The 13,131-nt window shown below is 36.0% G+C and overlaps 1 protein-coding gene across 1 annotated transcript in view; it reads left to right on the top strand.

Annotated features, from left to right (window-relative positions):
* The window catches only part of SPEF2 (sperm flagellar 2), a 79,667-nt gene that overhangs the window by 26,946 nt on the left and 39,590 nt on the right, over positions 1 to 13,131 (top strand). Inside the window, exons 10-20 of the mRNA XM_017730187.1 lie at positions 935 to 1,151; positions 1,633 to 1,763; positions 1,980 to 2,046; positions 2,546 to 2,631; positions 3,396 to 3,499; positions 3,984 to 4,231; positions 5,676 to 5,781; positions 6,576 to 6,733; positions 8,257 to 8,444; positions 9,849 to 9,976; positions 10,083 to 10,221. Coding sequence (XP_017585676.1) covers positions 935 to 1,151; positions 1,633 to 1,763; positions 1,980 to 2,046; positions 2,546 to 2,631; positions 3,396 to 3,499; positions 3,984 to 4,231; positions 5,676 to 5,781; positions 6,576 to 6,733; positions 8,257 to 8,444; positions 9,849 to 9,976; positions 10,083 to 10,221 — 1,572 coding nt within the window. The remainder of the gene's footprint in view (positions 1 to 934; positions 1,152 to 1,632; positions 1,764 to 1,979; positions 2,047 to 2,545; positions 2,632 to 3,395; positions 3,500 to 3,983; positions 4,232 to 5,675; positions 5,782 to 6,575; positions 6,734 to 8,256; positions 8,445 to 9,848; positions 9,977 to 10,082; positions 10,222 to 13,131) is intronic.

A 13,131-nucleotide genomic window follows, 5' to 3' on the forward strand; every position in this document is an offset into this window, starting at 1 on the left:
CAGCTGGGAAACCAATTGCTATCTGTGTGTGACCTTGAACAAGCTGCAAACTGCTTTGAATAAGTTTTGCTCAGTTTTTTCCTTCCCCCTCTCAGGCTCAGTTTAGAGGCATAGAAAGGCACAGGAATTAATTTCTGGGCATAGGCAGCGATATGGGATACGCATCATAAAGTCACCCCAAGACACAAGGGAACCACACTGGAGCAGTCTGTTCATGGGGGACTGTACCCCATGGAAGGGACCCAGCTGGAACAGCTGATGAACTGTAGCCCATGAGAAGGACTCAGGTTGGATATATTGGTAGAGGACTGGCTCCTGCAGGAAAGACTGCATGCTGGGGCAGGGGAAGGTTCCTCTCTCTGAGGAGGAAGCACCAGCAGCAGAAGCATCATGAGGAAATGGTCATAACCCCCATTCCCTGCTCTCCTGCTCTGCTGGGCAGGAGGAGCTACAGAATTTGGAATAAAGTTTAGCCTGGGAAGGAGGGAGGGGTGGGGGGAAGGTGTTTGTAGGAATTGTTTTAGTTCTCCTTATCCTGCTCTGATTTTGATTCATAATAAATTCAACTGATATCCCCAAGTCGAGTCTGTTTTGGCCATTATGATAACTGGTGAGTGATCCCTCCCTGTTCTTATCTCAGATCGTGAACCTTTTGTTATATTTTCTCTATGACATCCATCCAGAGGTAAACTACCACGGAATCTATGAAAATGTTTGTATAAATACTTGTCTCTCAACTAGTTATTAGAGAATATCTATAAATGTTTAATGATTATGACATAATTAAAGGTTTTAACTAGGTTCTATTCTAAAAACTGTGTTATTACTTAATACTATTCAAATTTCATTATTTTATGTATTGTGTTTAAGTGCATATATTTAGAAAGATGGAAGACAAGACATATTGAGATTTGCTAATTTGTCATTTTTACAGAGTATGACAGGGGAATGGAGCCCAACTGAAGAGAACAGTGAAAACAAACCTCCTCTTAATAATAACATACTGGGTCATGTGCTTCGTAGACTGATGGAGAAGTTTTATCCTCCAAAACCCAAATCTTCACCTGAATTTCCTTCATTTCCCATCAAGGGATGTATTTTGGGAAAAATGTTTAGTGGAAAAACTACCTGTGCAAAGTTTCTTGGAAAAGGTAGAGGTTGTTTGTTTGTTTCTTTGCCTAAAATTCTTTAAAATTTTTATTTGTTTTAAAATCCCACTCTTACAATGAAAATTGCTTGGGCAAATCCTTGCATGACTAATTCTTGAACCTCAGATGCCTCTGTATTTTGCTGTGGTTGGTTGCATGTCATTCCTTTGTTATATTCCAAAATAAGATTAGAAACACTGGAACTTGAAAGTAATATTAATATTGTATTGTAATGTTAATACTTCTTCATTCAGAATTTGAAAATGCTTTTGGTAAACTTCTTTGGAGATAGTTTGTTTTAGAGGAGACTAGCAAGACAGCTAGGTGATTGTTGATACATATTATGAAGTAGTTATGGAGAAGACATAGTGGAAACAATGTACATTAGAAGCCCCAATGAAACAATTAATTTAACTGCTTGTAATAGTTGCTCTGTATGTATGTTCAACTCAAATTGTAGCTATCTAATATTTTTGTGTATTAGTTTGCAATATTCAGGTACTATCTGTTGGTACTCTGGTTCAGGAGGCCATTGAAGCTTTTCTTCAAAATGAAATGGAAACTGAACACCACGTGATTTCAGAGGAACCAGAGAGTTCTGGAGAACAGAGTGAGGTAAGTATATTTCCAAATTTTGATCTTGGCTCTAACAGGTAGATGGGAATGAAACATGTAAGAAAGAAAACATGTTTCAATTTTTTTACTCAATTTCAAACTTAATTCTAAGTTTTGACAGGTAAGACTGCAAGAGTCATCTTGAATTGACAGCTTGTTTTTTTCTGTAATATGTAGTTTTCATTCTAATCCACTTCCTGTCATAATTGATACAAGGTCCAGGAGAAGTTACCAAATTCACCACCAAATCTTCTAGAGGAACTCCAAACAGAAACCACCACAGGTAAATCTTTCTTGCCGCAGATTTTCCTGTGTGTGTCAGGGCCTTGGGATACCTCAGTCTTTGCATGTCCCAGCAGACATTTTCCCCAGCCTTCCTTTTGCTGTGGAGATACCTGTATAAGCCCTTCTTGTTACCCTAGACATAAGACAAGGCCTTTTCCCCATGAGGACAGTCAAGTACTGAAACAAATTTCCTGTAGAGGTAGTGTTGTCTCCATCTTTGTAGGTTATTCAGGTCACACAGGGTAAACAGCTGAGAAACCTGGTCTGGCCTTAAAACTGATGCCACTTTGAGCAGAAGGTTGTAACTTTACCTTGTAACTTTAACTAGATAACATCCAGAAGTTGCTTCTAATCTGAATTACCTAATGGTCCTATGATCCTAACAATTTTATGTACCTTCTGTATTGATTTGTTCAAAGAACATCAAGATGTGTACTTTTATTCTTTATCTATAGTAATAAATTTTATAGTAATAGAATCATTAAACTGTATTTTAGAATCTATTTTAGACAGTTGTCCTGTTGAGAAGGATCCATCTCAGGAAGAATTTGAATTGGATGACAGTCAGGATGACCTACCCAAGGTTAGTAGTCCAGTTTTAGTTTCTACTTTATAAAAAGACGTTAGTTAAAATGGTTAAGTTAATTAAATGGTGCCGGTTTTTCATCATTCTGAATTACTGACCTCAATGCAAGTATTTTCTGTATGAAATATGAAAAGAGCTTATTCTGAAAATTTATTCCTCTGTATGTTGTTTAGAGTTGTACATTTTGTTAAAATTCTATATTTTCTTGTGAAATACCACATTTACATAAGATGTGGTATTTTCAATGACATTTCTGCGTTAGCAAAAATGTATTCCTGCTTGCTGCTGCCAAGCAGATAATTCATCCCATGACAAGGTTCCATTTTTTTATGTTAAAAATGTTTAATTCTGCAGTGATTTCTTTGGCTTACTTCCAAAGCTAAGATATAAAAGAATCCCTGTAAAAGTAATGAATTTATATGCTGCTGTATGAAATCATCAGTGGTAGTGGAAATCAGAATAAGCTTAGAACCAGAACACTTAATTTTAATTTCTGGCCTTCATATCCTTCATTTCTTTATCTTGTTTCTTTCATCATTTTTAAGAGTGTAATCATGGAAATCATCTGGAGATTTCAATTGAACTAGGAATTTTTAGTATTCAAACTATTCTCCTTAATAGACCCCCCAAATATTGAATATTAATAAATAAAAGCCACCACCCCCAATATAAATAAATAAATAGTACTTAATATAAAATGTGGAGTAATTTCAACAATGGCTGTTATGAACATTCTGAGCATATATTGCACTCTTCCACAGCTATCTGTACGTGCCCAGCTTGGTGCTGCATCCCAGAAATGGTTGAAGAAAGGAAAAAGTGTTCCTGATGAATTACTAGTTGACATCCTTTTGGAAGCCATTACGTATGAAATTGTGTAGATACTTGGTTTTATCTACTCTTGTTTGACAGAAAAGTGTCTCAACTACCCTGATGTGCAGTTAGCACTTAAGTTCCTACATGAATATAATTTAAGTTGTATTACTCCCATTAGTATACTGTAAGTTATAAGATAGATTGACCTATTTATTACTTTAGCACAAAAGTTATTTGAGAAAACTGAAATTATAGCTCTGAGCAGTCTCTATAGAGTGGTTTTGAAAACTTTATTTATCAGCAAAGATTGGGTTTTTTTCTGATTTTTTTTCACTTTGATTAGACTTGATGTTATTTTTTCTGATTTAAAATCCGTTACTTCACAGTTTAATAATGTCTGTCATATTCTTTATTCATCAGGAAATTTAATATACTGAAATAAGAATGAATGATGGCTAGAGCAAACTGTTCTTTAGGTTTTATTATTAGGCTATCAATTCACTGTGTAATTTTGGTTCTTCATTTCCTTTTAGCCAAATACCACCAGAGAAGGGGTGGATTGTGGAAGGGTTTCCAATGACAATTAATCAGGCAAAGCTATTTGAAAAATCCTATACAGGGATTGATGTAGAAGAAAAGGATCCAATTTCTGAAAAGGTGTCCCTTGCTATAGATCCCAGAGTCCCTAACAAGCCTGCTCCTACCTCACCTGCATTTGATGTTTCTATATTATTGGATCTTTCAGACAGTGTGGTACTGAAACGCGCAGCTAATGTGAAATGTAAGTTTACAACTACTATTAACAAAGTAAAATGACAAGCAGGTATCTGTAAGTTGTACTTATTAATGCAAAATAACATTACTGGGCAACATCTGTATATCTCACAGTATCACTTTTGTTAATTGTGCCTTGATTACTTCCAAGTTATTTCAGATACTTCTGTTTGTTTCAGTCTAAGGCACATCAGCAGTGTGCAAGTGCATGTGTATATGCTTTTTAGTATTTGTACTGAATTCTCACTACAGCTGAGATGGCACAGTGGGTGGTGTTAGATATTACACAAAACAGCAGCTGGAAAAAGCACAAGTTGTAACAGATACAGAATATGCTGTATTGCAAATGAGTGTCTGTAAATAGTATTTTTCTTCAGGATACACACTTGGAAAAAAGGAAATCATGAACAGAGGGATGTGCCAATATTAATTCCCTGAGAGTGCCAGCATAAATTTGTACTGCCTTTGTCTTGTCTTCAGTTAGTGAATGATCAGGCATCAAAGTCAGTTCTGACCAGCCAAGGCAAAGGCATCAAAGGCTTTTTGACAGCTGCTTCACTTCCAGACCACACATTTTAAGACCTTGGTGAAACAGAAGTTTTTTTAATGAGTATGTCGTGTATTATCCAGATTATGAGGAGATTCTTCTTCGTTGTTTTCACTGCAGTGCATAGATGGCAAATAGCTTGAATTAAAGCACCATTTTCATTTAGCTTTTAAGTACAGGGAGGCGTAAGGAAGGGACAAAATCTTTAGAGCTTTTGCTAAAAGTCTGGTGAGGATAAATATATAGACAATTGAAACTCTTGCTAATTTTAAGACCTTGTGCTGCCAAAACACTTGGAACATGTGGTGACATTTAATATAATCTCAGAAATACAAATGGAATTTATTTCATAAGATGCAAATGTGATGATAGAGTCAAAAAAACAATTAAAAATCAGAATTCTTTTAAAATGGCATATTTCTAATGAATTAAAGGCTTTTTAAAATTTAGAGAAGACTCAGAGGAGACAATACCTTGTCTTTTCATGAACTGAAATGTCTGCTTGTTGTGAAAAGTAGATACTTTGTATGAAATTGGTAAAATATCTTCTAACTGGTAGAGTAGGTAGGCCTGAAATAGTCTGCCCACAGGAATACTTCATCTCTTCAAATGGAGGCTTCTATACCTGAAAAGCATTCATCAGGAAATGTTAGTGCTATAATTGGCTATGCACTTAAACAGAGGAAGAGGCAAGTCAGTGTCTTAGGTACTTTGCAGCTTAATTCTATATTTCTGTGATGTTCTCTGACTTTTCCTTTCTTTTAGGCAGTTTGGTACCCAGCATTTAAGTGAAGAAATTTAAGATCAAGGAACACTGAATTTGTTCTTATGATTATTTTAGTTTGGGTGAATAACTGTCTGATCCTTGCTCAGTATATGCTTATATATGCGTTTTTCCACACAGTAGATAAAAGAAAGGCATCTCGGGCTGAACAGAGCAGCGATCAAAACTCAGAAGCTGAAATCTTAGAAGAGAAGATTGACTTAGCCAGGGAGCAGGTGCTGCACAGGTATGTTATATGAAGTACAAAAAAGTTGCTTCAGCCAGGCATTTAGACATTTAACTGATCTGAATCTCATATGTGGTCCAGGCCAATACGGATACGCTTAATGTTAAGAATTTACTTAGACCTTTCTATAATGTGGGGCCTAAAGGGTATTTTCATTTTCTGCACAATATAAATCATCCTTGAAAATAAGAATTCATATGTTTTGGTTTTCCAAGATATTGTTCCAAGGAGAATTTAATTTTCAGGTATATATTACATTAACTGTATGTATATATTCTGTGTATACATATGTGTGTCTCTATGTGTACACATATATCTGAGGTGTGTCACATATGATGTGACTGCCCTTGAGTGAAATACAGTTGATTTGAGTTAGAAATTTTATAAAATGGTATTTTCCACCTCTACATTTACAAAAAACCCTTAGTTTTCTAATTTTAATTGAACCACTAGATGTTTAACTTTATACAAAGAGCAAAATCAAGAACAACAATTCTTGTTTCTGAATATTCAATACTATTAACTGTTTCAGACTATTACATTACCTATTATTATTGGTTTAATTCTGATATTAGAAATTAAATATAGGTCGTGACATGAAAGAGTAAGAAATACATGATTAGCTAACAATAGAATTTTGAATTTTTTCCTATATTTAAAATGAGGGGTTTGATATGGATGGAGTTAAGTATTAAATTAGATGGTCTGCTTTTTCTTTCATTTATTAATTTTAGAAAATGTCTGATTTTCCATTAGTTAGATTTTAATTTTATACATTGATATGATTTTTGTAGAATTGCAGGCTTTCTAAAGACATGGCCAAAATTAGAGAAATGGTTTTCAGTCCATCAAAACACTCTAGTGAAAGTAAATGCAGAGACAGAAGAAAGTCTCGTGTGTGAAAGAGTGAAGGAAATTATAATAGAAGAAATTGTGAAAAAGCAGAGGACAAGTAAGTTTTCGTATTCTTACTTGCTAGAAGTCAGTAATAAAAGACTTTGTTTTTTATATTTAACATTAGTAATTACTATATAAAACTACATGGCAACCTACATTTTTGCTGCCCCTGAAAAAATCTGAGGATGCGCTAGTTGGTGATAACTGCACCAGAGCCCTGAACTTTTCTGTTGTGTTTTTACCTTTTCAGAGTGTATGGGCTAATTTCACATAAAAACTAAAGCATTAGATTCAGTCCTTTCTTTCTTGTTTATTCAGTCCTTTCTTCCTGGTTTAAAAATTACAGCTAGCATCTTCATCATATGGGATAGCATAATTGTACAAGAAAGTCTAACTCGCCGTTATCAACATAGAGGGCTTTATCAGTAACAGCATAAAAATTTGGATAAGTAGAAGTGGTTTTGACATTTAATTTTGGTACATGTTTATTTGATTTTTCCTTCTTATCACCCAGAAGGAAAGAATCATTTAAAATAATAAAAAAAAAGAAAAAAGATGAAGCATCCAGGGGGAAAAATGCATCAAGTAAACCAGCAATAGTGACCTCTAAATAATCAGTTTTTTTCATAATTATTATGAGAAAATCTTCATGTGTCTTCTACCACCAAAAGAAAGAAAACCCCAAACTCGAAAAGCACTCTTAACAGTAAAAGTTTATCCCACTACTTCTGTGCAAGGTTTCTAGTTCGTGAAAAATTCTTGGAAATACCACACCCGAGAGAAAATTGGATGGAGGGGTTTTTTTATGTGCTTGGTATATAATTTATGGCACTGCTAGAGTCAATAGCAAAATTTCTATTGTTGCAAATGGATTGGAGATTTTCTAGTTAGAATCCAGCTGTTGTATAGAAGTACTATAAGGGTTATTTACTCCCTAAGAAGAAATAATACCTGGGGTCAATTAATAAAGTTTAATTTAATACTTATGTTGATAGCTTCCAAACTGTCCTTCACTATTAGGTTCATATAAGCAGAATAGAGAATCAGGTTGGTCAAGCATGTTCTCCCTTTGGTGAATCCATGCTGACTACTCCTGATCAGCTTCTTGTCTTCCATGTGGGTGGAGATAGTCTCTAGAATGAGGTGCTCCATCACCTTTCTAGGGATTTAAGTGAGGCTGACTGACTGGTAGTTCCCTGTGTCCTCTTTCTTGCCTGTTTTGAAGACCAAGGTGGCATTTGCTTTCTTCCAGTCCTCAGGCACCTCTCCTGGTCTCCATGACCTTTCAAAGATAACCATGAGCCCCCTGGCTATGGTGCCCCACAGTTCCCTCAGTATTCGGGAATGCATCCTGTCAGGGCCCATGCATTTATGGATGTCGAATTTGTTTAGGGGTTAACTGATCCAATCTTCCTTGAGCATTGCTGATTCCATGAATATATTTTGATGGACAACACCTAAGCAATGAAACAGTGGATCTGTTCCATTTTTTTGAACTGTCAGAGTAGCATAGATATCTAATCTATTTATTGAGACTTAAAATACATTTGAAAGTACTAATTCTACATTTATATCAAGGGCCTGTGGAAGAAATAGCGCCAGAAGAAGAGGTTTTACCAGTTACAGATGAAGAAGAGGTTTTACCAGCTAGAGAAGAAGAAAAGGTTTTACCAGTTATAAGTCAGCCTTCTCCCTCTCCTGAGACACCACAACCGATTGAACCAGGATCAGATGAATGGATTTATGTAGATGAACCACTTCCCCAGGTACATTAATTCATGACAGAAAATCTTAATATCAAAGTATGTATTTTTATTATTATTTTATGCATGTCCTACCTAAACCTTTTGCATCATTGCATGTTGTTTTCTTCAATATTTTTTAATAAAAGGTATGCTATTACTTTTTAATAAATATGCAAAGAACAGTTGCTACTAAAATACATAAAATAAGGAATCATGCTTTCAAATTTAGATTTTTTTAAATTCTTTGCAATTATGATGAAAAACACAGCATTCAAAATAATAGTACTTTTTACTATTATTAAATACTAACACAAACTTACTAGATCACTTTTCTTTCTCTGACAAGGGTAAGTTGTGGGTCTCATACAAAGAGTAATAACAGTGTGCACTAATCTTTCTCCTAGTATATTTTTTGTCCTAATATGTTTTCCCCAAGTAGGTCTTCTCAGATTGTAGTGATCTGAAATTTAGGGGTTTTCTGAAATGGCTGTATATCTGCATCTTGTGTTTAGTAGCTTTGAATGGACTTTTCTTCCATGAGTGTGTTTTTTGGTTGCTTTAGTAGCTTTTTTGAAGTAATTTAGTTTTTGTTCTCTATGACATAGCTTGTATAATTATGTTAATTCTGAAAAAGTATTTCTGTTTCTTTGCTTTAAACTGTGATCTTTGCTTGGATCATTTGGTGACCCTAATTCATATTGAGAGATACAATGAATAATAATTCTATAATCAACCTCTGAAGGTATTTAAAATGTGACAAGCATCTCTTAAATGTTCATTTTATTTCATGTCGCTTTTATTCTCCAATCCAGTTATAATTGTTCTAGTTCTTCTGTAAATTTTTTCAGATGACAAGCTAGGACTGCATGCAGTTTTTGAGATGCAGATTTTTTAAGGGCAGACAATGATGGTTTGAATTTTGTTCTGTAATTGCTTTCCTAATGTTTAGCAGTTTTCCTTCTTGACTGCAGTCAGCTCACATATGCTGGGTTTCCTCTGGCCATGGTCTTTATTTACATTTCATGACAGTCAGTCAGTCAAACATCACTCTTGCAACACTAGACAGTCAGTTTAGATTTTTACAAGCTCAAACATTTATGAATGACCAAATTTTCATACTTCAGTGCCCTCTCTGTAGCACTACGTATTTTACGAGCATATCCAAAACAACAGATTCTAGAGTATTCTGCTGGAATTTCCTGTTCCTTTAGACACCTACCACTTTTTCCAAAAGAAATTCACAGGATAAAATTATATGTTGGTACAATGTCTGTAATCAGCTGTAAACCAAAAGAAATGCATATTAAAAAAAAAAATCAGTAATATGATTTAATGAAATATTTTTTTGTGTATTTGCTAATGCTACAGATAAATGAGTTACCAAGAAATTTATCAATTAATTTTGATTTTTTTTTTAATTCACAGGAGATAATTGATTTTTTAGTATGTTACTGGGAAGTGGTAGAAAATACATATATGAATACTATCAAAACTGTACTTAGATGTCTAAGGGATGAACAATACACTATAATTCATTACACAGCAGATATTAGGTAAGTAGAAATAGTATCTTATTACATTAATATTAGTGTTTTGTATTTTTCATATGGCTTTCTGTATGTCTTTTAACCCCAAAGTTATTTTTACCATAATTTACAGAAAAAAATTTCAAGATTATTTGAAACGTCCACATCTTAAGCAGGAGTTTGTATCTCAGTGGCAAACAGATTTTAATTCAATTGCTGATGACCTGCAAGATGATGAGGAAACAAAAGCTGAACTACACCAAAGAGTTACTGTAAGTAAATGGTAGAAATTACAATATACCATTGTATACAAGCTTGTATTTCATTGTATACAAGCTTGATACAACATGAATGATATTATTATTTACTTTTTTTTCCCCTCTTTATTGTTCTTCTTAAGCTATTTGATTTCCTCTTGTGTATAAAGTGTCCTTTAAAATTATTCCTCTGTTGTTTGGCCATAATTTTCTTACATCTTGCTTTGGTTTTTCGGTTACACTGTGGTACACTGTAAAATAAATATTTTTCTGCTCTCTTTTTCTTTACATTTTGTGGTTTTCAGAGATTTTACAAGTTGGATGCTCCTATCACAATCTAACAAATCTTGGCAGTATTTTAGTTTTTCTGTAAATTATGTATGATAATATATGTTTTCCAAAACTGATGATTACAAAGTACAGAGAATTTCTTGGGATGTTTTGATTCAGGTAGATCTTTTCTAGGTCTTACATGTCCTGGGAGTTCTTTTTCACAAAAATCCATAACAGTAAAGGTCCTAACAAGTTCAGAGCTAGATTTAGCGTAAGCCAACAGTAGAGCTATCTTTGTATTCATCAGACTCCATTTCAGAACAGACCTGATTTTTAGTTGAGTCGTATCAGGAACATTCCCCAAAAAAGAGAAGAAGAATACAGACAACACTGTTAGTTGAAAGGAACATTTGAGGAATAATGGATTAATCCAGCTAAGATGGAAAAGGCATTGGACCTCCTTTTCCATAGAAATATTCCAAGAGAATGGAGTAAAGGATTGAAAGATCATCATCTATATTCCTAATTTCTACTAAATGGAATATAAAAAGACTGGAATCACTCTGTCCTACATTTTAGACAGATAAAATTAAAATATCTAACCTTTTGCTCAAAACATACTTGACATTATCCAATTCAAGTTACGTGAAGAGGAGGTTATACTCCCATATTTTGCACTGAGACTCAGATACTGTGATAAGCCTAAGCTGTTTGGAGTCAACATAGGATTTTCAGAACTTTTTTTAATAACCCATTCTATTCCTTGTGAATCCCGAACCTGTGGGTGATTGTGAAGATGATCTGCCTCTATGCTTTTAAAGGCATGCTCACTGCATCTCCCTGAATGTATGAATTCTGTCAGCCATCCTTCCTTGCTGCTAGGAAAAAAGAGGAAATGAGAAGAGTGATAATCTTCAAAATGTTTTTCCTCAAACTCACAGACTGCTCAGCACTGTCATCTCAGCTGGACCCTTTCTAAAACACTGGAAAGCGCCAGCTGTAATACCTGAAAAACAAATTTCTCTGGTGTCAACTGGGAAATGTAAAAACCCACCCCATTTTGTGAAGTATGTGAAATTCCTTAAAGGTCCAAAGCCCAGAGGGCAGTGAAGATTTTGGCCTGTTGTTGCAGCTTAACCCCAGCCAGCACTTAAGCCCCATGCAGCCACTCACTCCCACCAGTGGGATGGGGGAGAGAATCAGAAGAGTAAAATTGAGAAAACTCCTGGGCAGAGGTAAAGACAGTTCAACAGGCAAAGAAAAAGCAGTGCACAGAAGTAAAGCAGAACAAGGAATTCCTCCACCACTCCCCCTGGGCAGGCAGGTGTTTGGCCATCCCCAGGAGAGCCGGGTGCCATCACACAAAATGGCAACTTGGGAAGACAAACACAGCCACTCCCAATATCCCCCCTGCTTCCTTCTTCTCCCTCTGCTTTATATATTGAGCATCGTGCCATGTGGTGTGGAATGTCCTGTTGGTAATCTGGAGTCAGCTGTCCCAGCTGTGTCCTTTCCCAATTCCTTGTGCACCCCCAGCTCCCTCTCTGGTGGGGTGGGGTGAGGAGCAGAAAAGACCTTGGCTCTGTGCACGTGCTGCTTAGCAGTAACAAAATCATTCTTGTGTTATCAGCACTGTTTCCAGCACAAACCCAAACCATAACCCATAGTCACCACTCTGAAGAAAGTTAACTCTTCCAAGCCAAAACCAGCACACATCCTAAATATCCAAACACAGAATTACTGTGGGTAAAATACACTGCAGCAGCACATCTCTGTCTGTCTTCCAGCAATTTCTCCAACTTCGCTCTCACTGCATTGCTATCATTGAATATGATTGCTATCACTACTTCTCTTGTTCCAAATAGGAGAGGACTTAGCAAATGCATCCATTTTTTAGTTTTTTTCACCACCTGACTACAAGAAAAGAAGGAGAGAGAAGCTGCTTCACTGTGAAAAGAAGAGCAGTGGGGAAGAAAAAGAAGATAATCATAAAACATGCTTTTAGCTTCTGCCAGAGGAATATAACTCACTGTATTCCTCTCCAATTTTCTCCAAGGCTTACAGTTAATCAAAACTGTGATTTAAATAATATGAGGGCAAAAAGGAAAATTCTTCTTCTTACATGTTTAAGAAAAGTACTGGAAGGAGCTGTACATCAATTTGTACAAAACATTAGTGTGTTTTTTGGTGTGGTATTGGGTTTATGTGAAAGTTTTTTGTGGCAAAGGGTCTGCAGAGGTGGCTTCTGTAAGAAAGTGTGGCAGCTGTGAGAGAGGAGTGAGAAAATGTGAGAAACAGCTCTGTGGTCACCAAGGACGGTGAAGAAGGAAGAAGAGGAGGTGCTCCAGGCACCAGAGCAGAGATTCCCCTGTGGCCTGTGGAGAAGGCCACGGTGATGCAGGTTGTTCCACTGAAGCCCATGGAGGACCTCAGGGAAGCAGATCTCCACCCTGCAGTCCATGCGGTCCACCCAGGCAGTATCAGGTGGACATGCTGTGAAGGAGCAACAGCCTGTGGAGAGCCCAACCAGAGCAGGTTCCTGGCAGGAGCTGTGGCCGATGGGGTACACATGATGGAGCAGTACAGTCCTGAAGGGCTGCACACACAGAGAGGATCCACACTGGAGTAGTTGTTGAAGAACTGAAGCCTGTG

The sequence above is a fragment of the Corvus brachyrhynchos genome, unplaced genomic scaffold, assembly GCF_000691975.1.
Source record: "Corvus brachyrhynchos isolate BGI_N302 unplaced genomic scaffold, ASM69197v1 scaffold42, whole genome shotgun sequence".
Lineage (NCBI taxonomy): Eukaryota > Metazoa > Chordata > Aves > Passeriformes > Corvidae > Corvus > Corvus brachyrhynchos.